General features: G+C 40.8%; 1 protein-coding gene across 5 annotated transcripts in view; it reads right to left on the reverse strand.

Annotated features, from left to right (window-relative positions):
- Positions 1 to 24,603, reverse strand: part of NCKAP5 (NCK associated protein 5) — a 370,644-nt gene that overhangs the window by 227,734 nt on the left and 118,307 nt on the right. For all 5 annotated transcript variants that reach the window (XM_051810233.1, XM_051810235.1, XM_051810236.1 and 2 more), the window contains exon 3: positions 20,268 to 20,345. In XM_051810233.1, the coding sequence (XP_051666193.1) occupies positions 20,268 to 20,345 (78 nt within the window). The remainder of the gene's footprint in view (positions 1 to 20,267; positions 20,346 to 24,603) is intronic.

Below are 24,603 nucleotides of genomic sequence, written 5' to 3' on the forward strand. Positions count from 1 at the left end.
TTTGTTACTCTATGAAGTAACACCATCAGTGACCACTGCCACCCTTTGCTTTAATGGTGCACACTTCATCAATGAATTAGAGCACTAGCATTAGCTTTTACCAAAATCTTTTTAACCAGCTGTGAAAAATTATCTTCACCCCAGAAAATCAGTCCCAGTAAAATAAAAGATTTCTAACATCTGTTAATACCACACTTACCCTCTACAGTTTTACAACTTGGTTTCATCCCTCACTGAAATACATGCTGCTGCAGATCCAAATATCTTTCTCTACTCTGCTTTCACACTTAGTAACACCTGTGTTATGAATCTAAAGACCGAACAGGCTGTTCCACTGCACATTCCTTTAGTTCTGACAGTGTCCTAACATAGCTTTTCAAATTTGCAGTTAAGTATTTCTTGCCTTTAGTTAATTCATGCAAATTTACAGTTCTCTTCCTGAACACAACTTCACCACTTTCTTCCAAGAGGAAGTCAATCAAAATTCAAGAAGGTAATTTTCTACCTCCTCACCTGCCAAGATCATGCTGATTTCCCAGTCCCTCCTCTCACCTGGTCACCTTACTCTTCTTTAAGAGTTCTGCTGCCCCTGGTTCCAGTTCCTTGCCACGCAGGTATATTACAGTCTTTCCTGGCTTAAAAACAGTTATCCTTGGTCTTACTTCATTCTCTGGAAACACTGATCACAATCTACATTGCCACTCATCCTTGCCTCTTTTTACCCACATCTTTCCTATCAAAATACCAGAACCAGTGTTCGACCCTCTGTGAAGCTGCAATCTCAGAAACCAAATCCTATCTCCTCATCAGGGAGCCATAGAGCCCCACAAATCCTACCTCAAACCAGGAGCTGCTTTACATGGAGCCTGGAACCTGAAACCTCAGGATGTTTTGGACTTTCTGGGTTTCAGATACAGGTTTTGGAGAGAGGCAGCCCACGTTCACCAGTGAGGTGACATCAGCGTTTGTAGGTTCCTCTTACACAGCAGTTACACACCTGTAGGACCCAATGCCAGCCACAGAGAGTCTCAGCAGTTTTGAAGTAATTCTTCAGATATCTGACCCAGTGAGAACGTCAGGCTTTGAGAACAAATACAAGACCTGATTTCAGAAGAAATCTACTCCTGCTCTCTGACTAACGATTCCTTATTTTTCCTTGTACTCTGTAGTCTAATTCTCTCATCATTTGCTGACCTGTGTTTCATAGATACATTGTGAAGTTTTGGGGACATTCTCTCTGATGATATTTTAATTCATTAAGTGCATTTGCACTGGCAATTTTGTGTGATGAGGGGCACATTTTTGGTGAAAAATTGTCTTGGGTCAACATTTAAGGTCCTGAGCACACCATTAATGATCTTGTTGATTCCCCCTGCAGTTGTGCTCCAGGACAAAAACCAGAGCACCCCAGATATAACGTAGATGCAAGGTCCCCAGCAGGTGACTCCCTGGTGCATGTCCAGGACCTGCAGCTGGTGCAACCTCTTGGGTCAACGAGGAGAGAAAAGGGAGGTGTGACCCTGGACCCACAAGGGATCACAGCAAATAATCAAGTTCTTTTATTTGTGTCATGTCAGTTGATAATACCTATGCCCCTAGGGAGTCCTTGGCTAGGATCTACTACAGTGTCAAAGAAAATGTAAATAAACTTATTTAACAAGAGTGAGCATTGAAAAAAATAAAAATCAAACTATAGCAACATACTATAACACTGCAATTATTCATCCACATTAGGTAGTGCTGTAAACAATGACTGGATACTCACTCATCTACAAGATACAAGCTCTAGCAGTAGTAGTAAAGCCCATGTTACATGGCAGAGAGTCCCGCAGCAAAACTTAGAGCAAATTGTTCCTGCTTTTATGAACTGCAAACACCCACCTAGAGCTTAGATACCAGAGGCATTCCCAGCAGTCCATTCTATTACCGCATGTGCTATTTACATGAAAAAATATTTTTATACGCTTGAAAGTTGGCATGTCAGATTCCCATTAACATTAAGAGGAATGACTGCAATTCAATATGATTTTCAGTAGCCACCAGGAATCACTTTACTACAGATGCCAAGAAGACCAAGACATATCACATGGTGAGTGTGGCTCCACTGGTAACTTTGGGCTTCTCCCAAACTCAACAGAAAGATGCATTTATTGCACTGGGTTTGGCCTACATCCTCCTCTTACCACATTTCACACAGCTATGCTCTTAGTCAGAACACTGCCACCCTTCAGTAACTCACTGGGGTCATCATTTTAAAAATTGCCAGCTGGCTTTTATACCTGAGACTAGGAACATTCACTGGAATGCAAACATACACAGTGGGCATGGAGAAGAGGCAATTAATTCAAAGAAGGAGAAAGGGAAATACAAGGAAAATTCTGTAACAGTCAATGTCTATTGCCACAGAAATTACTGTATTTATGGCAATGAAACCTGAAATTATAATTTGAAATCTTTAAAGCATATAGTTCATCTTCAGAAAAAAAAACAACCACTCAGAATATGGATGTGGTATACTCCGTCACAAGCAATTTTATCATCAAACATACAATGGGATAAGGATTTTAGCTTCGTGTAGTGGCTTAGACAAACAGCATGGGTAAAACCTTGGCACAGAGAAGAAATGAAAAGTCCAAAGGATTCAAGTGGGCATAATAAGAGAGCAGCTGCATTGTCTATTTAGAATAACACAGGCCACCAGGAGCCAAAAGCCTATTTAAAGGGGTTTATACACAATGCAAGGAAAATTATTAGAAGGTGAAACAGAGATGTACAGGGATAGCAACTGGTAAATGTTTGGCTCCAATACTATGAAGTGAGATGAGGAAAAGAAGAACATTTCTTTTTGTTCTTTCACAGCACACAGCAGTGTTGAGAACTTTCCTTCTGTGACATATCCAACTTTTTCTTCCACATCTTAGTTTTTCCTTCATTTCCTTCTTATTGGCATTCTGATTATTCCCAGGAATAATTTATGTTTCAGATGTGAACTGCCAGTGCAAACACCGCAGCAAAAGAGGTAGAAGTACTTGACTCTTCTTTATGAGTCATTAATTTCTGTACTTTAAAGATTCTCTCCTCTGGAAAAAAACCTTCCCATTTTCATTTCAAGGGGTAAGTATAGAAGAAAAAGAAATTCTCAAACAAATAGACAATTCCAGGATCTTTGACTTTTAGAAAAATTTTGCATACATAAGTCTTGCTACAGAACACCCAGTCTTTCTCTTAATGTTTAAATCATTTGAATATATTAAAACTATATTTAATTTTTAAAATTCCACTCACATCAGCTTGACACTGTATCCATTGTCTAATATCCTAATACTATTAATTCTTTGGTCATTCCTAGGAGTTTCTACTACACAATGTATATGAGATCAGAATATCAGAGAGTTAGAACCAAGAAACAGAATTTTGCTGCAGTAATAATCCCTCTAGACCTTCTTCAGAATGGAAGCATAAATACGAAACCTACTTGGCTTCTGGTTGAGGTTTTTACACAAATATTACTAAAATTGCCCTTTCATCATCTGATTTCTGAGCAGTGGCAATTCTGCATTACTGCTCTGACAGCCTCAACTTCACCACCGTGCAGTTTCAGGTAGAAAAAGAGGCCTCAAACCTCCATGGAAACATCAGCCAAGAGGAGAAATACTATTCCTGTGTCTTATATATTAGTCCCAAGCAAGTTCCATCAGACCACGTGATTACATTTTACCTCAATAACCAAACTAACAGCAGCTACATACCATAATTCCTGAGAATTGGAGCAAAGTAAAAGTCAATTGGGTTGTTATGGGGTTTTTTTGTACAGCATCTCTTTGCAAGCTTTAATCCTGTGAACAACTACAAACTTGCTTAACTTTATGCACAGAGCAGCCTACCTGTTTCAGTGCTGTAACTGCAAGGTTAAGCAGGTGTTTAACTGGTTGAAAAATCAGGGTCTTAAGCGGAAAACTAATCAGTGTAAGAAGTGGATTTATGCGCAACACCTGGCTGCTGCTGCTGGGCTTATCTGTGGAGGGATTTATCTGGCAGAGTCAAGCTGTGGTGTAGCAGTAACACTCTACAACAGTTGTAACTAACCCTACATGGTTCAGAAGAGAAGTTAACCATTACTAATTATTACAGAAAGGGAGGTTCCTCACTTAAGAAAGAGGGTGACACCAAGTAACTACAAAGCATACATTTATACTTCAGCAGGCAAAACTTGTCAGTAAGTGTGTGCTTCATGAAATTGACAGCAAAAAGGCAGATGGGGAAAAAGTTGGTGGGAATAACTTTCCTCCAAAACTCTCTAAAAAAGAGACCAGATTGAAATAGCCAAAAAGTACAACATGCAACATTTCTGAGACTAAGTCTATAATGTTCCTGTCCGGGATGTTCAGTGAAAAGGGGAAAGTATATGAGAGATGCCGAAACCACCCTGAAGATTTTGTATTTTTCATATTTCCATCAGAGTTCTGCACTGAGCATCCAATTCATCCTTCATGATCAGCACACCACTGTGCTGGGGGGACACGCCATATGGCTCACCTTAACCGCGTAAATTGTACGCTGTGACATGAATGGAACTGCTCCATGGACACAGTCAATCACCAGTTTCAAGGATTTGACGGAACAGGGATTACATCACACGCTGCAGTCGCTCCAGGAACAAGCAGAGCTTCAGGCAGGGCCAGCACATAGCCAGGCTTGGGCTTCGTTCCACACGCCTGAAATCCACTGGGCCACAACAAGCTCTGCGAGCGCTTTAACCTGGATGCCTCAAAATTTTATTAGAGTATTTGTAACACAATGGCGATCTAATAATGCACTTTTCCATACTACTTCCCTGCACAGCACAGCAAATTTCAAGTTTTAAAAGAAACATGTAAATCTACAACAGCATGATGGCATTTTTATTCTTGCTACTGGCAAGCCCCATCTAATGCCAGTGGCATTAATCCCAGTGTTCACTAGCAAAAGGAACTAAGTCCTGGTAAATTCAACCAAGGGCACTGGTTGTTTTATGCTGAAAGGGAATGCTGTATTTAGCTTATATGATTTGTTTCCTCTTTGAAAAAAAATGGAAAAGCACTTGTGGTATTCACAGTAAAAAAAAAAAAAGTATTTTTGGTTCATCACCAATGACCAGCATAAAAATGCACTAAAAAAAAATCCTCAGCATTCTGATTACTGCCTAGTTATTCCCCAAACACATTTAAAACTCTAGACTGCCCATTCCAGCATTTCAGTGCAATTTTTATTGACCTACTAACCTGTAACTCTGGGAAGCCTGGAGCTAAGAATGCTGTAATGGCTAGCAAATACAAGTCTCCAAACAGAATGTAATAACCTTAAGTAAACCACTGCCAAGCAAAAGTCCTGCAGATCAAACAGTTCCCACGAAGTCTTATGCTATTAACTAGCAAAAGAGTCCCATGATATCTCCATAGTCATGCACAATAACAGAGCACTGTGCTTCTGTTTACTTACATAGCTTATCTGCAATCCGGTAACGTATACAGCCAACCCCTCTGATGTAAATCACTTCTCTATTTCATGTTACTTCTCTTGTTAAAAACTTTGCTAGCTTTCTAATGATAAACAAGGGGCTTATCTGGAATATCTATTTTTAAGGGATGGGCAGCGAACACTTATAAAACCATTTCAATAAAGGAGTCAATTTTATATCATTACATGTGAAAAAAAGAATTGCTAATAAACAAAATAAAGTTTGCAACATGCTATTTGTGCAGCTCTGCATTTCTGCTGCTGCAAGGCCCACTCACACTTACTCTACCGTACTTCAGTCATTCCCTGGGTAACCCCAGGGTAACCCCACCTCGGAAGATGGATAGTGGAAATAACACCCTACTAAAGCCAAAGAATCTACATCTAAAAGCCTCACGGCCAGCACTGGGTCACTCAGCACTCTGTTTACCTCACACCCTACTGCTTTGTGTACTTTAACTCCAACTCATTTCAGAAAGATCTCTGCCTAATAGACTTTTCCATCAGTACAACCTCCATCCAGCGATCAGTGCAATGTGACGGGGTCAAGCCTTAAACGATCGAGTGTAAATATAAAACAGACATAAAGCTCGTTAGGATGCTCCTGCCAGAGGCACAGAACGGGAACAAAATCTGCATCCTCTGAAGCAACAGGGCTAGAACGCAGACCCGTGGGCTCCTTCCCTACGGCTCAGGGAGGGGGAAAAACGCAGGGAAAAAAAAGCGTGTTGCCATTCCGCGGCCGAGGAGGGGCTGAGCCCCGCGGCGGGGCCGGACGCGTAAGGGGCGGTGCGGGCTCCGGGCGACCCGGGATCAGCGTGGCCGCGGGGCTGCCAGGGGCGCAGGGACCCGGCCATCCTCCCGGCGCTGGATGCGGCGCGGCCGGCGGGGCGGGCAGGAGGCCGGGCCGGCGGCGGGATGCGGCGGCAGGTGCCTCCCCCCGCCCGCGGGCCGCGCCTGGCCCCGCACAGCCCCGCACAGCCCCCGGGCCTCGGGCGGGGGAGCGGCGGGCGCCGCCGGGGCGGGCGAAGGGCCGCCGGGGAAGGGGAGGAGACGGCGGCGGCGGCGGGGCGGGCAGGAGGCGCGGCGGGCAGGTGAGGGAGGGATGGGAGGGATAGGATGGGGGGGCGGGCGCGGCCGCTCCTTACCTGGTGGGCGGTGGAGCATCCTGCTGCGGGCGGGGGCCGCGCGTCCCGGCGGGCCGGGGACCCCCCCGCCGCCGCTCCCCACCTGGGCAGAGCGGCTGCCGCCCCCCGGGCCGGCCGCCCCGCCGCCTCCGCTCGGCTGCTCCGCTTTGTTCCGCCGCGGCGGCTTCTCCTGCCGCTGCCGCCGCAGCCGCGGGACGCGTAACATGTGCCTGGGGAGGGCGGGCGGGCGGGCGGGTGCCCGGGGTGGCACTTTCGGCGGGGCGGGGAGCGCGGCGGCCGGGCCCCTCCGCCCCCGGCCCCGCGGAGGAGCGGGGCTGTCAGATCCAGCCCATCTGCCGCGATCGCAATCGGTCGCAACTGAATGGCTCCGGCAAATCTGCGGCGGCAGCAGGGGCTCGCCGCGGCGGGGGGGTGGGGGAGGCCGGGCCATTGTCTGCGGCGGCCCCCGGGTGCCCCCGGGCTGGGGGCGGCGGGCGGGGGCTGCCTGGGGACCGGGCCGGGCTGTCCGGGAGCCGCGCAGCGTCGTCCCAGCGGTTCGGGCCCCTGTGCCCGCGGGTCCGGGCAGCGCAGCCCCTCCGCCGGGGCAGCCGCACGTGCGTTTGCACATCATGGAGAAAACCCTCCTTCCGCACAGCCCCAAGTGAAATGCGCATCTCGAGCTCGTACTGCCCCGGCTGTCCTCGAAAATTATGAGAGGGCACGCGGAGTGGCAGAACCGCCGGGGTGATGACTTGGGACGTACCAAGGGACTGGATGTACCCAGCGAGGTCCTGGCTCTGGGGCTGCTGGGGGCCTGATATGCGACACGCAGGTAGAAGACTTCAGGTGGATGGAGATATCTCAGGTGTTCATGGCACGCTTTTAAACCGAGTGTTGTAAGAAAAAACAGTTCCAAAAGAATCACTGAAAGCCTTGGCATCTGGTAGTCAAACATTGCAAGTAAAAAATTTTTCCTGGTTACAAGAGATCTTACGCATGATCTGGTTATTTGTAGACATGGTACGTGTAAGAGAACCTAAGTGTAGAGTGAGGAAGAATTCAGGAAGGATTTCCTGGTTTAACTAGAGAAAGCATGAGACAGATCTTTAAAACAAGGTGAGAAACCCTGACATGACGCAATTGAGACATAGTAGGTACACTGGAGTAAAGAGACTGCAGGAAGCAGGGTGCAACATAAATCCTCATGTATGATGCTGAGACAGGAATCAAGGGGTAGAGCTGTGTTTGTGAATCAGAGAAAGAACTACTGGAGAAGTAAAGCTTCAAGAATGAAAGTGGCAGAAGTTTTTCTGGATTTTGAATTTGGAGGTTTCTGAGCAGAGGAGTGATACACTCTCAATGAGTAAATCCTTGGATAATGCTCAGGTTTTATTTAACAGATTGGCTGCGGCTGAAGACAATGCAGTGTGTGCCAGAAGGAACCTAAACGTGTGTCACTACAGAGAACAATCTTTGCAGCCAAATATATGGCAGTGATGTCTTGAATAAACCCATAACCAGGTCTGTTAATGCAGATTTTCTTCCAGATTGACAATTCCTTTTTCCCGTGTAGAATGGGAACCTCCAAAATTTCTTGAATCTTTCAAACTTATAAATTGGTCCTTTACAGGACAATTAGCTTAGACAGGCACCTTGCTCTCCTTATAAGACCCAATCGCTGAGTTTTCTGAGGGATGATCTAAAGTCCCAGGCTAGAAAAAGTTCTTGGGTTTACTTCCGTGTGCTATGCTGTGAATCACAGTAAGATCCTACAGGGGTGTTCTTACAACAAAACTCTGTGACAGAAAGCTGCAATAAGACAGGAACTGGGCATAGTGGCAGATAAGACGTCATTCCCAAATCCAGTCAAATCTGGGGTTTCCAAATGGATTCTTACTCTCCATTTGAGCAGGGTTTCACCGTTTAAACCATGATCCTTTGCAAGTCTTATAGTACTGAAATAATGTCTGCTGATGTGTTTTAATTGCTTCGTTGTGCCAGGAAATACCTTGAGCAACTCTGCAAGAAGTTTTAACTACTGTGTTTAAAATATGTTAATTTTCTGCTTAAATGGAAAAAATAATATCCCAATAAAATATAGTCAGACTATATTGCCTGTTGCTTCCACAGACAACCTAAACTGCTTACTCAGATTCCTTTAATTAGTGATTGAGACTGCAAATGCTAAATAGTTTTTAAGACTTGGCTAACATACGAGTGGCTGCACTGGATCTGCCCAAAAGGTCTGTGTAGCTCAGTCTCATTTCTCTTGAGTGGCAAACCCCAAATATCCAGGAGAAGATACATCACTTTGCCAGTGGCTCCGGCCACCTGGGAGCTCAAGGATCTCCTGACCCAAGCTTGCCCTCTCTAAGTTTAGCACATCCCACTAGCTTTCTTCCATGACTGTCCAATCTCCAACTGAGCTCACAGACACTTTTAAAATCTATGGTATCCTGTTGCAGATGCTCTGATCCTTGTTTACATGAAAAATCTCTTCCTTTCATTTGTTTTTCAATGTACTGCCTGTTACTTTCATCTGGTAGCCTGTATTTCTTGCATTGAAAGAAGCAGCAGACAATCAGCTCCTCTCCATGCTGCTCACGTTTTAGCTCTGTCATTCCCCTGCCTAAGTTACTGCTTTTTCAGACCTGAAGAGTCCTAGTTGTTCCATAAATGAAAACCGTCTTGTGCTTCTGATTACCCTTTCCTGCCCTCCTCTGAACTTCTCCAGTTTTGTTTCACCTGTTCTGAAGTGGAGGACCGGAACTGCAACTGGTATTCAAGATGCAGTAAAATCACTGGCACAATTATGGTCCCTTCCGAGGTGTGGTACTACTTAAAATACTATCTTAGTCCAGTCAAAAGTCTTTCTATCAGTTTGTAAATTATTGCATAGAAAGCTTTTATTTAAAGACCACATCTATCTTTCCATGATTCTCCTTTCCTGAATTCCTAGTGAAATCATGGAATGGTTTCACTGAATCTGCTGAATTAACCAGGACTAAAGGAATGAAAAAAAATTTGCCAGTTCTTTAATTATTTTCAGGCCTGAGCTTACATCCGCTGGAATCAAGAGTGACAGAATTGGTCTCCTACTCTGTAACTTGAAGTGATTTAGAATTAAAAAGAACCAGTATTTATCTACAACTTAAAGCTATAATTACAACTTGAAAGTGTTTTTATGCATATTGAGCTGTACTATATCTGACAGCTGAGATACTGTTCTTCTGTGTCTCTTTAAGATTAATAGTATCTCAGTTTCATACACAGCAATAAGTACATGTTCCAAATCATTAATTATTTCTTGTCCCTAGGCTTGCACAATTTTGTCTAGCATAGACATTTACAAGATTATACACCAGTCCTCAAACAAAATTCATGACTTGGCTTACCATTGCTTTGGAGTGATACAAAAAATGCAGTGCTCATACTTCAAAACACTAAAATGAAGTAGATGATAGCACTAGCTTGATACATTACTGGTAGCCATAGTTTTAAATAAAACAGCCTAACAGCTGGCATGGACAGATGTCATAATTTTGGGGATTTTTTTAGTTTTCTCAGAGATACCAAAGTACTGTTAAAGGGTCAGATACTTCCTATACTGACTTCTGATTCCCAACTGGCATAATGTGTGTATGGAGGTGATGTACCACTGCTCACTGTTGCATTTTGCAGCTCTTTCAAATGAGAGAGACCTGGAAAAGAACGGGCATGTTGATAGGTTGGAAGTGACTGATTTGCACAGTAATCAATGATGCAAAAATAACCGTGTAACCTTTAAGACAGTCTCTGCTTCACAGAGAAACTTCATACTTAAAAACCTGGGTGGATAGAAACCTCCAGAAATGCAGTTGTTAAGTTTTACTCACTTCTTTTCCTTTTATTAATAGTGACTTATTTGCTTACATAGGGCTAAAGCTGTGTATGGGTGATGTTATATTAGATTGTCAGATATTCTACCGAAAGGTTGCTGGCACTTAACACTGGTGGTGCTTCCAAAACCCTGTTAAACATGTGTAGGGTAGAAATCGCGTGAACTGACGTCATTTATAGAAACAGTTGCTCTTTCAGCCTGACACAGGGCACTGTTCAGTGAGACCTGAGGCAGCACTGCCCTTTTGGAGACTTCCATTCAAATATGGGGACGATTGCCTGCACGTCCGGGAAAACTGCCAGGCCAGGCTCCCGCACAAAAAGCTGTGCAATAGTAGCTGACAGGGACACTCATGGAGCGCCCTGTGCTGGCAGAAAAAGTCCATCACTTGAGGAGAGGTTCCAGAACAAACTGGTCCCCAATAACCATGTTGGAATTTCCCAGGACAGATAGGTAAGCAGGACTTACAGGGGGATGTGCAGTCTGGCTGCTGCCTTGTGCTGATGTGTTACCGTCAGCTCCTGGTGATACTGAGTATGTTCAGCCTAAAAAGGATTTTATGAAAGTTCTCTGTGGATCTCAATGGAAGTTTACAATTCCTTCATGGGAATTCTGAGTATTTTTTGAATTGGTTGAATATGGGGTCAAGTGCTGCCACTTCACATTTCTACATTGCAGGACAGAAGTGAAAAGAAATCCTGACTGTCCTGGGGAGAAGGACAACATTTGGCCATTTTTTCAAACATTTATAACAGTGTTATTAGAGAAGAAGAGAAGAAGGATTGAGAGTGCTTACAACCTCTGATGCATGTTTCTGGACCAGTCTCTCCCAGGGCTCTGCAGGAAGAGAGGTACTTCCTTTGCATTTGATCTCTCTTCCTCAGCTGGGAAGAGTGGAAGACCATAAAAATACAGGAAGCCTTGCAGGAATCACGCCGTATGTACTTGTTTCTCTCAAAAGGTCTTAGGAGGCTCACAGCTTGCCTGGTAGAGGACTAGGAATGTAGCAGATTTATTCTAGCATTATCAGGAACTGAACTGGGAATAATTTGTGAGGTAGTTTCAAACATCCTTAGTACTGGGCAGTACAAGCACATGTCAATTCGGGCAGTACATGGAAGCAGATAGGCTTCTCTCTCTGCCATCTTTAAAGTTAAAGCAAGCTAAATATCTTGCAAACCTGGCATATCCTTACTGCTAAGCATTTGCTGGAGATCAATCTAGGTTTTCTATTTTTTGCTTATTTAATTTATACTTTCTAGATTTTGCTTAGCTAATCAGGTGGTAATAAAACTAAAAGGCCTGTATTTTGCAAGCTTTTACTAATTTTTTAAAATCTCAGGGGAATATCTACATAAGCAAGAGACTGAAAATTCTGAGCTGTGCTGATTTAAGTAGGAAAAAAATATGCTCAAGTCTTTAATATGTGATGAATGCTGCCTTATATTTGAAACCTTGTCTCTAGTGGAATCCATTACAATAATGTTTATACAGGTTTATGCTATAAATGCACAATATTTTCCCTACAGCAGAATATGTTGGAACTTACTCCTGATTAAAAAAAAAAAAAGTGAATGAGTGATATCACAAAATCTGGGTTGCTATATAGGAGTTGGACCCGATGATCCTAGTGGGTCCTTTCCAACTCAGAATATTGTGTGATTCTGTAACATAATTATGTCCTTTCATTAACAAGTGAAGCAATGGAAAATTTAATTTGTTAAAATAAAAATGGCTTCATATAGCAGGCAGAATTGACAGGAAGCACACCTTGAATCTCCTGCACCACGTGTGAACAGGAAGCCAGCCAAGTCCTACAGAATTAAGGGAAACTTTGAGAAAGCTGTGAAATACCTCCCCCAGCTCTTCCAGCCTGATTACAGTCAGCATTGGAGCTAGGCAGGAGGTGAGGTGAGCCTCCTGGGTAAGGCTAGCTACAGATCTAAAACCCACTTCTGCAAAAATACACCCCACTAGATTTGGATCTTTAGGTGCCAAGCAAACACAAAGCCTGGACAGAGGTGCTGACAGTCGCAGTAGAAAGCAGGAAGATGACAGTGGATGGACGGATCAGTGCAAGTTTAACATTAAATAGCAGGAAGAGGTGATGTCATAGCAATATTTTGGTTGCACAGGTGTCCTGCTTTCAACTCTAGCAATATTTTTCCTTTAAAAGGTCCAGCCAGATGACACAGGATCTACATCCATGGTTTTCTCTATGTTAAAAACTGTTGCATCAGCACAGCAACATCAATGTACTTTAAAAACAAACTGCCTTGAGAGAACAGGGCAGAGCCCTTCTCTCCTTCTTCCTGTGCCACTACCCATCCATTGATCATTTACTTCATACTGTGGAGTGACAAGGGCCAAGGACAGGAGTTGCAGAGGACACTTCCAAAGAAAGGTCTCCTCTTCTACACCTCATCATGCTGTGAACTGTAAACACAAGAAAACATTACTCCATCACAGAACATGGGATAAGATTGCCACTAATCATATTTTAAGCCATAGAACCTTTTAAAGATTCAAGCAGTGATGCAGGAACTTCATCCCTTAGACTGGAGTGAACAGGCTGACCATGCACAATCCCATGCTATGACATGAGAACACAGCAAAACTCTGGCTTACATACAGATCTCTTGTATAAACTCCATTACTTACTTTTCTCTATTAAAAAGGAATTACCTTATTTCTTGTTTCATCCTTGTTTCATTTCTCACTTTGTGTGGAACAACGAGTCCCTGTTCTCACTTGGGGTCTTAAAACTCTGGCTTTAATGTAATTTAGGGGGAAAAAAAAGGTTGACCATTACAGAATGAAATAGAAATGCTGAACTTGATTATTTGACTTCTCTTTCACGAGTTAAACTGATTCACAGGGAAAGGTGTTAACCCAACTCCCATGACTTCATGTACAATTTCTCCCTGGCCTCTTCTACATCTGCCATCAGGACTGCCCTATTTGTAGACTTCATTAGTGAAACCGATCGGTGAGGTACCATTCCTTAAAAATAACAAATTTATAAATTCTCCATTTCTTCTTCCATAAACCACCCACCCCATCTAAAACTGCATCTCACAGCCTGTATCTGTGCACTGCTCATTTCTATAATGCATTTTGACATCCTGTGTTTATAAGAACCCAAATTCTCAGTTGTTGCCTTGATGTAAATCCATAGGTTTTCCTCTGCCAAATAGGAACTAGGCCTTTGTGTAAAGATACAGTTGGTCAGTTTTAGAGAAGAATTTGGGGAAATGTCACTGTTACTTGTACAAACTATTCTTTGCTCTGTGAATAATGCCAATAAAATAATTGGGATTATCTGAGGAGAGAAATATGATTCAATTTGGATAAGCATGGCTGTGCAAAGACATTAGTGGAAGAGTAAACAGCACCAAATAATAAAGAGAAGCTACAGACAGTTTCCATTTGGAAAAGTTTGATTTTTAAAAAAGGAGTAGATAATCAGAACACCATTTGGTAATTGCGTATTCATTTCTTGTAGATCGTTACGTTGATCTGTTAATTGGCTTCATATCTGAGAACTGGGGAGTGTGATGTTTCATATGAGCAGGTGCCCCAAGGTTTCCCCACATGGCCAGACTTTGGGGTCAGCCCGTGTTGCCCCACGCAGGGACGCAGCAGTTGTGCAGCGCGTCCATGGCGTGCCTGGTGCTGCTACCTGAGCTTCCCTGCACCGCAGGGGACACAGACAAAAAACCTGCCACTTACACTTAGCTGCAGATAAAATCACCTCAAAGCATATTTTTTTTCCCCTAACCCTAAATAGCCACTACAGTAATATGTATATCTGCATACACAGAAGAATTTGTTCTTATAAAAAAATCTAAAACAAACGCGGACCCATGCCGGGATTATACATTTCGTTTCCCAGCATACAAATGAGGATCTAATTTATCTGGGCTGTTCATGCATTTTGCTTTTAACAAACACCCATATGCCAAATAGACCTTCCACATACTTCCCTGCTGGAGTTTTTTTTCCTTTCAACTTGGTAGGGAACATTTGTGATCCTTATTCTACCAAATATATCTAAAGAATATATTTTGCTCAAGGTCTTCTATTTTATAATTTAAGAGAAACAAATCAATTCATGGCTCCAGCAGTCTCGCTATTATGACAAGCATGCATCTGTGCAAAAATATCCCAATCCCTAATTAATTACAGAATGTTATTAAGATTTAAAAATTTAACATTGGTTAATTTATTTAATTTTATAAACACAGCCATATGAAGTTACTTTTTAAGGACCGCTTTTCCATCTTTTGCTTGCAATTTTAAAATCTGGGTAGTTTAGCACAGATACAGAGTTTGTATCAAGACTGTTTTCTGTTCAGACGGTTTCCAGTCCTTTATGTAATGACTTTAATAACTAAGGCTTGACTCTTCACTCCTGGCTCATGCAGCACTGATGGGCAGTGTTAATGGGAGTTTTTTCCAATTAAAGGAAACAGGCTGAGAGTCATGTTCTCTAAAATTAATACTTGCTATGAATGTATAATGCCAAAGTCATTTTAGGTCATATTTCTCATATACCACAGCACATTGAATTGAGCTTAATTTTAAGTCAGCTTAGTAAACACTCCACAAAAACATGCCCTGTCAGAGTTAAAGTGACTCACTGTTGAAAGAGATTTACTTACTGACCAGGTAAAGAGCTGCACATAAAATTACTATCAACTTTATTCAGATGAGGACAATTATTTTATATGACTAATTAGTGGAGCTAATAAAAAATTTGAACAGGTGCAAACTTCTGTGAGGCATCTATATTTGTCTGAAAGACAGTGATCAGTCTTGATTTCAACATTGAGATAAATTATACTCAAATACGCACTGCTTCTGCTGCAACAGCAACAAGTGGTCTAGCAGCTATCCAGCCTTTTCCCTTGGTTACATGATCAATATTTATAGTGGACTTACTTAGTCCATCAGGTTCATTCGTAATCTTTAAACTATCCCCTCTTAGTTTTCTATGATCCTATTAAAAATACAATTTATAAGGCAAACAGTAAAAACTTTGCTTTTCTCTACATTTATTAGTCAATCTAACCAAGTTTAGTCCTGAAGAAGTATCTTTAGCAACGTGCTGCAAGATGGGCATTGTACCGGGGAGCCAAGGGAAGTGAGCAGTTCTCATTCACAGATAGTACAATGGCAGTGCTTTTTGTGGCCTGTAACTACGTCTGCACTGCTCACTGAACCATCCACATTTACACTCATCTAAAGAAAAGCACATTTGGCCAAAAATCAGATACATTTTTAATTGGTATCTTCATGCGCATATTTAAACACTAATCCTTGGTAGAAATGCTCATCTGAAGCAGTACTGTGAGCTCTGTTACAGGAGTTGGTTATCTACATTTTTTGTGGTTTTTCACACCTAAAGTCACAAATCAGAAGCCTCAGCTTTAGAGAGACATATATGATGTTACAATGTTAGTTGGAAGCATCTGAGTACCTGTGGTGACTGAGTGACCCCTAATTGCCAAACTCACCTCTGCTCTTCCTCAGTCAGCCCCAGCTACAAATACTAAGGAAACTAAAAAAAAATACATCAATGTTTTCATGGATTTTACAAATTTACCATATATATTCAGCAGTGCTGTGGAGATGTAGGGGAAAAAAACCCACAACAAAACACCACCCCAGCAAAACAAAACACTGACAAAGAGATGAGAGACAGGTGTTAGTGGCTAATAGCACAAAACCACCTTTTTCCTGGCTTTATCCATTACCATGATGATGTGACTAGACAGGTGGATCAAGAAGCAAAGTAGAAGGAAGCTTCATGCTCTTACCACACCTGACCATACCACACCAATCTCTGTCCACTGATCTTAGAGTACAAAAACAATTTTGTGAGATTATTAATTTCAAATGCAGTCTATTACTCACATTAGCATCATAGGCCAGAGGCAACTTTTGTTATGAGAAACTTCAAGACTGGGTTAAAATGAGGTTTTGGCCCCAAGACCTGGCTGCTTAGACCTTAATTCCCCTTGGGCCAAGTAACTAAGCCCCTGGCAAGAAAAAGATACTTGTGCAGAGCATGACCTTATTTAGCTGGGGTAGCATTTGTTTTTTTCTCAACCTTCATTACTGTAATATCGTACATAGGGTTTTTCATTTGTTTGCCATGCAACTTATTCCCTTAAGATTAGTCTTTTTCTAGTCAAGCAGTTTAAAGCTAATCACAGTTGTTATTTTAATCTGTGCTCACCATTAAGAATTCTTGCAAAGCTATTTTGTTTGTTAGCAATTACGGTCTCCCAATGGAAGTTCATGATTACAGCAAAAGCAACCTGTTTAATACTTGGCACCTCTTTAGTACACAGGCATTAAAAACAGGAGAACAGAAGCATGCTAATACTGCTGATGAAAGCAGAGCAAATTACATACTCCTTTGAAAACACAGCATTGGAGAAATGCCATGCAGTTCACATGTACATTTCTGCTCCCTCCCCTCTGTGTTTTACATTACTGTAGTAAGGTAAGAAAGTGCTGTTGAGCCTTCATTCATTTATTATATGATGGTCATGTCTGAAATGTAGCATATCCTCATGTTTTCACCAAGGCAGCATTTATTAGTAGCACTACTAATAAAATTCCCTGGAAAGGTCTTAAGACCAGGGTCTGACCCCTGCATGTAGCTCAAACTGCTACATCAGGCAAGCATGCTATGCTGAAATATGACTTCTTTCTTCTGTCAAGAGGCTTAGTAATTGCTGCCACTGATCTATGCATCAAGACTTAAAAATTATTATCTACTGTCAAGGTCAATTAGCAAAGATCACAAGAACAAATTTTTGCTTTTCATGTTGATTGTCCATGTGATTCTACCATAAAAATTATACATATTAATACCCATTAGCTGAGTTCAAACGTTAAATGGGTGTGTAAGAAAGAACACTGCAAGGGGATCCCCCACCCCTGACCTAATTCTGTCCTGTTTAAAGTTATTTCCAGATGAGATAGGGCAGAGAAATCTAAAATAATCTTTTTTTTTTTTTCAAACTGATACATGGGGATACACAGCCACTATTGTGCATCACTACCAGCGATAAATGTTGGTGATTTACACCGACAGGTCAAATTTGTCTCACATTGGATAAATGTATTTTGTTTAAACATGAGAAAGGGGGAACCACTGACGAGTCAAATATGCCATCATTTTCATCATTCTTCATGTGAAAATAACTACTGTGAAATGTTCACTACAAGAAAAGCTATGTTAATGAAGTCTGCATCTTCACAAACTAGTGAGGTGCCTTCACTCATTGTCAAGGTTTTAAGGACGAAACATCTGAAGCTGGGCTAGAGGTCTGTTTTAGTAGAAAGCTATAAAACGTGACCTAACCATAGTCAGTTCTCCTGGGACAGCAATTACAGCAATAAATGTTTCACAGCAGATGCTAATGCCGTGTATAAACAGTCATCCCCTAAAACGAAAAGAAATTTTGGCCCCCACATGTCTTTTTGGGTCCCATTGTACTTGTGGAAATGTAAGGGAAATGTAAAATTGATATGCACACCATGACATCGGCTTTAGTCTCCTCTGTCTTAGCCTGGCCCCTATAAATCTGTCCCGGCTGTAAGTAATGCTGAAGGAGCTAAACGGTCACAATTTGTGTCTGTCGTTTTTATGAGCTCGCCTGGAGTAAAGTGGGGGTTATTGGTCAATGTCAGGTTCAGCACCCAGTGACCCACTGGGTTAAAATCATGGTAGTCACAAATCAAGAGCATAATGAAGTCTGAGAAGACGGCTATGCTGATTTATTAGGACATCTGTCTGGCTATAGACAGCCGAGCACTGCCCCTGTGTAGTGCCAGCTATTAGCATAATCCTTGCCATGAAACTTCTTAGAGATTTAAAAGAGAGAAATAAAGTGTTCAAAGCGGACCGGCAAAACCAGAAGGGTTTTTCTTGTAATGCTCATTACAGGTCTTAACTTTTTATGCCAACACCCCACAAAAAGAATGAAAATAAATTAATATTAAAAATAGATTACTGCTTTGAGTTTTCCAAAACCACTGAATTTTCAGAACACATCTGAATGTGTTCATAATAAAGTGAAGTCACTACCCCTGCTACTTTTCAAAGACTTTTTAATGTTTTAAATTTTTATTATTCATTTATATTTAACCCAGTGGTGTCATCTGCATATAATGTTATCACCTTCATTCTTACAAAACTAGTCTCTGTAATCTTAAATGAAAACTTGGGGGTTTTTGTGCCAAGTACTTTGACTACTTTTTAAAAAAAAGGCAGGAATTAAGCACAAACTTTCTGAGTTCCGCATATAAATGAGACTTAGTCCATATTATAATGCTGTATGCTGTAAATGCCGTAATGCTACTTTATTTCACATAGGTCAAGAGGTTTGTGAGGTGCATATCAACTAGTACTGGCATGTGCAAAGTTAAGATTTTTTTGTACATGAGAGGCATTCAGCTGAAAAATCAAACAGACCATTATTTCTCCCTTGATCAAAACTAAGGTGAAATAGGCTTCAGTATGAAGATTAAATTATTCCCCAAAGATTACTTTATATTTGACTATGTATTTAAAAAGATTGTCACTGCTCATATGTTCTTTAGAAAAAAACAAGTTAAATATTGCATTTGAAAAAAACTGCTGTGAATGTTGAAAGTGTTTCATCACTGGTATTATTCCATTTCCACTGTATTAAATGTTAACTTAGATAGGAGTTAAGCTCATAACTAGAAAAAACATGAGATAGTGAGTAGTTAATAAATAGGTGCTAAATACTTCAAAATACAAGGTACAAGCAAACACTGCCGTTGTGCAGAGCTTTTTAGACCAGCTATGATAATAACAATTCTATACAAATAGAAAGTCTGGAAGAATTAATTCAAAAATTATCAAGATATAATTAACTCATTAAGGTTGTGAGACTTCTGAGGCTCCTGAAGATTAGGTAATTTCTTTGTTAGCTTTTATCAATAAAATTCCCGTTGTAAAGAGGAAACTACGTCTGGAATGAAGGGAGGACCCTTTTGCAAGAGCTGAGGACCTCCATCTGTGAGTAGATGACAAGCACAAAACCAGAGGAACGCACAGAGGTTTTAAGGTCTTACAACCAACTTACAGAGGGTCGCAGAGTTAGAGATCTTCAGAAGTGCTTGTGAAGTTATTTGCTGTAGGCAGCATGGAAAAACCCACTAGCATGTGAGTTTGCTTGAACCTGAGTGCCCTCTGCTTTACTTGAACCAGAGAGAACTCTGTGCAACGTGAACAGAGAAGAAATAGAAAAGTGAACAGAGAAGAAATAGAAAATCTGGACTATCAAGAGCACTGCAAAATTGTAAACCTGTGTTTATTTTAGTTTCAAGACTCCCAGTTGCTCATGCCGCTGTGCTGATGTTTGGGCTGTAGTTTGTGTGTCATTCAGTGAAAACACTTATATTCAAGAATATAAGACAATTTATTAAATTCAGTCCATTTAAAAGAATCTGAAGTAGAGTTAGCATCGATTGCTTAGAAACTTTAACATGAAGAAACCTGTGCATGTATGTAACTGCCCTGATTATCAAAGGCAAGATTCAACTTGTGTGTGATGCCCTACTTATTTCATTAAATAAGATTTGCTGGTCTGCAAGGAATTAAAAAATAGAGAAGTTGAATACCCAATCATTTATTTTAACTCAAAAATGAAAACTATGAAATGCAGTATTTTTTCCAAAATAGCAACATAAATAAATGTGTGTGTGCATGTTACTTGCCTCCATAAATTCCAGCGTTGTTCTTCCAGCTGAGTCACTAAATGCTCTATGTATTTGTTGGAGTCCATATATTCCTAAACGAAAAATTATTAAAAGGTTAGCTTTTCAATGTCGAAAACATTTGTAAAATGAGTCAGTTTGTGGAGTCCACTTTCATTTTGCTCCCTAAGTTATCCCAAGTACATAGAAATCACAGTGATGTAAAAATCTAGATTAAAGCCACTTTGGGATTCATACCATGCACTTTTCAGAGATTATTTGAGTGGAAGACAAAAGGGTCTGAGGATACACAAGCAGCACAAATGAATTAGTGAACATGTAACTACGTATCCCAATGTAATCGAAGCCCAGAATAATCTTTCCTGAATCCAGACGGAAAAATAACTTCTTAGCAGCGCAGTCACTGTTTCAGTGCACATTTTGTTTACTTTAGACATAAATCAAAGTGAACTGAATATTTGACTCAAATATTTATTTTGTGGACAGTATGAAAAATATTATAGCATGTACCCTATTTGAAAATGAAGCTATAATTCAGCTCCAATATAATTTTCCAGTTCCACTTTTGCAGATGCTATAACTTGCAATATAAGCTATATGAAAGCCCCATACTTGTGTCTAGACAATTTTTTGATAAATAATCTCAATCAGATGAACAATTTGGATTTTTTTCTTATTGAAGCCTGTTCTTTAAGCTCGATGCAAAGAGATGATGTTTATTCTCAGCAGAGAAATCTATCAGTAATAGAAATATACCACTTCATTTCCAGGAGGAAGGGAACATCAGTGTTATTTATATCAAATATTTCAGAATGAACCCACAGAATAACATGATATGATATGATATATTTGTATGACAGCAGTACCAACACAGCCACATTACTATTATTCTGAAAGCCTATCAGTAATAATATAACTCTCCTGAAATATCTCAGCAAAGCAAAATTATGTCTCAAGCCTCATACTTCAGGAAATAACAAGTTTTGGAGTACTATATAGAAAAGAATCCATCTTCACTTTCTGGAGAAAGAAGCTCCATTTTTATAGCTCCACTATTTTACCTTCAGACTCATCACAAAACCACTTTGTGGAGTTCTTGTTTGTGTTAGTAGTTGTTTCTTTACTATTTGTTTTGTGTAAAAATAGGGATTTTTGTTGCAGAGTATTTGGTTCTTCTGAGCCATTTACCTTCATGACCAGGAATATGAGACAGCCACCACAGGGACACTACTTCATCATGTGTTCTCAAGGTAAAGATAAATGTTAGCTGATTGTAATGACCATAATATTTTTAAAAATATACATTTTTATTTTTCAGGACTGGAATTGTTCCAAGTTTTTATTCCAAGTAATTATTTTATTGTTCTGTTTGAGAGAATTAGTGAGTGACTAAGAGAGCAAGAGAGAGAGAGAAAGGTTCCTCAAAGGTTATCATGACACAAAGCATCTCATCTGTCCCTGGCACAGATGAGTTCAATGATGCTCCCAAGGAGCCTGTGGAAATGCATCTCAGTCATATCCTTGAAAAGCTTTGGTTATTGTGAAAATTTCCATTAAACTCTGAGGCTGCCCGAAGCTTAAATTTTATTCTAATTGCTCTAAATAGAAGTATCTTGTAGATGCTTCTTTCAGAAAACATTAAATAATGTAAATCTCAAGAAATACCATCAACTTCAGTGGCAATTAGCAGCAAGCTTCTTCTAAGCTAATATAAGTAAAGTCATTCTGCAATATTAGAGTTCACAAAAATATACTGTACAAATAAATAATGATGATTAGTTGCAGTATCAAGTTCTTTAAAACAAGTTGCCTTTTTTAGTTAATTTTTTTTACTACAATGAATCTGGTATAAATTAGTATTAATACCTTTACATCTTTTTAATGTAATATTAAACAATATTCCTGATTTATTCATCAGTGCACTTTGCCCTACAGGCAAAGATAGGATCAGCAGTTTTATTCTGCATAATTCTACCACAATAATGTAAAAAACTCATTCTGAAGCAATTTTCTCAAAAATATTGTCTAGAAATAAAGACAATGGGGGAAAAGGAAGCAATATGTTTATTTTGTATGACTGCTGCTTTAATGTTGAATTTTTCCTGTGGCAAATCAGAAATATTATTCTGTTGCTCTTTGAAAACCTGCAACTCAGGAGTATGTGATCTGCCAGTGTGAAGAAGTGATGTAAAAAAATCAACCATGATTTGATCAGAAGATCGTGGTTAGCAGTACCTCCTTTCTTCTGGCACACTCATGTGCCAGCTGTGTCTGAAACAGGCCATCTGCTTCAGACATCTCTGTTCCTAAGACCAGGTTTTTGCTCTTTTCTGTTATCGTCTCTCCCAAAAGGCCAAATTCTGCAATCCCTGGATCAGTACCCAGTGTCATCATTTTCTCAATGTGAAGCAAATAGCAAACAGTCACTTGAGATTTACAGCAACTTTTTGATTTAGAATAACCTGGCACATTCAGTGATAGCAGAAAATGTGAGTAAACCCCCAAAGTAATCACACTTGTTTATGGTTGGATTCAATGACCTTGAAGGTCTTTTCCTGCCTACATGATTCTATGACTCTGTTTTCACAAAGACAATTCACACAATTCAGTAAAGTACCAACATTTCACAGTAACCAATAGATCACATTGAGAGGGGTAATATAAGTATTTTATGTCTTCCTTGGAGCAATATCAGACAAATGCTTGCACCATGTAGGCTTTGAGTGGCATGGCTAATTGTGGAGTCTGAAAAATTACATGGACCGTCATTTTCTGATGTGAGCATATGACTCCAGGAGTTTGCATTAGTGGAAGGAGGATCCAAGTGACCCATAGATACATGAGAAAAGTACCTTTTCCTTATCAAAACAGACACAAGATACAATAACTGAGTAAGGATAAGAATCATTGAGGTAGACACAACTGGTGCTTATAGTAAACACTATTAAGACAAATCAATCAAATAGAAGAGAAAGGCCGTGAAAGCACAGAGGCCCCAGGGTTTCAAAAGGGGGTTACAATTCTGCCTGTTAACCCTAGAAGGCTGGACACTGAGCACCTGCAAAGCTGGAGGGAGTAAGGCTGTGTAAGGCCAAGTCAACATTTCCAAAATGATGCAGCATTTTTAATCTGAAGTTGGAGACTTCGAATTAGAGTATTTTTATACATTTGATGACATTACATAGCAATTGTGCTGGTTGTAGAATTGCCATCCATGCTGTTATTCACAATTGGACCAGACCTTGGCAGCCTGTGCTGTGCTGGCTCTGCTTTGAGTCCCACTCCAACCTCCAGTAGTTCCTCCCAGCTTGCAGGATTACTGAGTTCGTGATGCAAAAAAAATAAAAAATCCTTTTCAGCATAATGAGTGAAACCCACCCCTTTTCTTCTCAATTACTTTGCTTCCAGACGGAAGAATTTCACTCCTTCCTCTATCCTGTGATGGCATATAACTCCACTGTTTTGAGGAAAAAACCTTCTGTAATATGTTTAAATGCAGTAGAAAATTTTTCTAACAGCTGCATGTATTCTGGCATGCAGAAGGAGTTGGTATGCAAATGTCACATACCAGCTCATCTAATTTAGAGAGCATTAGAGAATTGCTTTACCCAAATTATCACTGGTTTGAGCTGAAGCACAAGCCTACAAATACACCTAAATATGTTTTCTGACAGAACTAAATATCTCGTTTTGCAATGCTTATTTGTTTTGCTAATTTTTTTATTTTTCTTTTCTTTGTTAACTGGACAGCTGTAAGGAAAAAACAAGGAAGAGAAAGGAAATGAAGTGCCTCCAATGAGGCCCAGGATCCACTGCTCAGTATTTTGGTTGGTTACATGGGTATTTGTTCTGGCATATCCATATTGTTGTGCTGGGCAGGGTATCAGAAATTATACAGCCCACAGAATATTTTCCCATCCATTGTTACAGAGCAAACCCTTAGAGCAACTTCAGGCTTGCAGCTCAGGAGTCCCTTGCTGGAAACTGGAGGTGATAAATTCAAGCTAAAGAAATAGCTCGTAGTCTCTGCCTGTCTTAAGGAACTTGCACAGCTTGGTATCAAAGAGAGTTTAATGAGCTTAGCGATATGTGAAAAGGATTAAGGATACCAGCAAATCACTTGATTACGTACTTAATTCAATAGGGCTACTCACGTGCTGGAAGCGACCACGTGCTTCGGTGCTGCGCTGGGCAGGGGGCACGGGGAGGTGGGCAGGATGGAGTGGGACTGGGTCAGCCTGCAGCAGGGACACCCCAGCTCCCCTAAACCCACACACCTCATCCAGGCATGCAGGGACATGGCAGCTGCCCTGCCTGCCTCTGCTCTCCCTG

This window comes from Manacus candei, unplaced genomic scaffold, assembly GCF_025592945.1.
Source record: "Manacus candei isolate 608988 ecotype Guabito, Panama unplaced genomic scaffold, ASM2559294v1 h1tg000077l, whole genome shotgun sequence".
NCBI lineage: Eukaryota > Metazoa > Chordata > Aves > Passeriformes > Pipridae > Manacus > Manacus candei.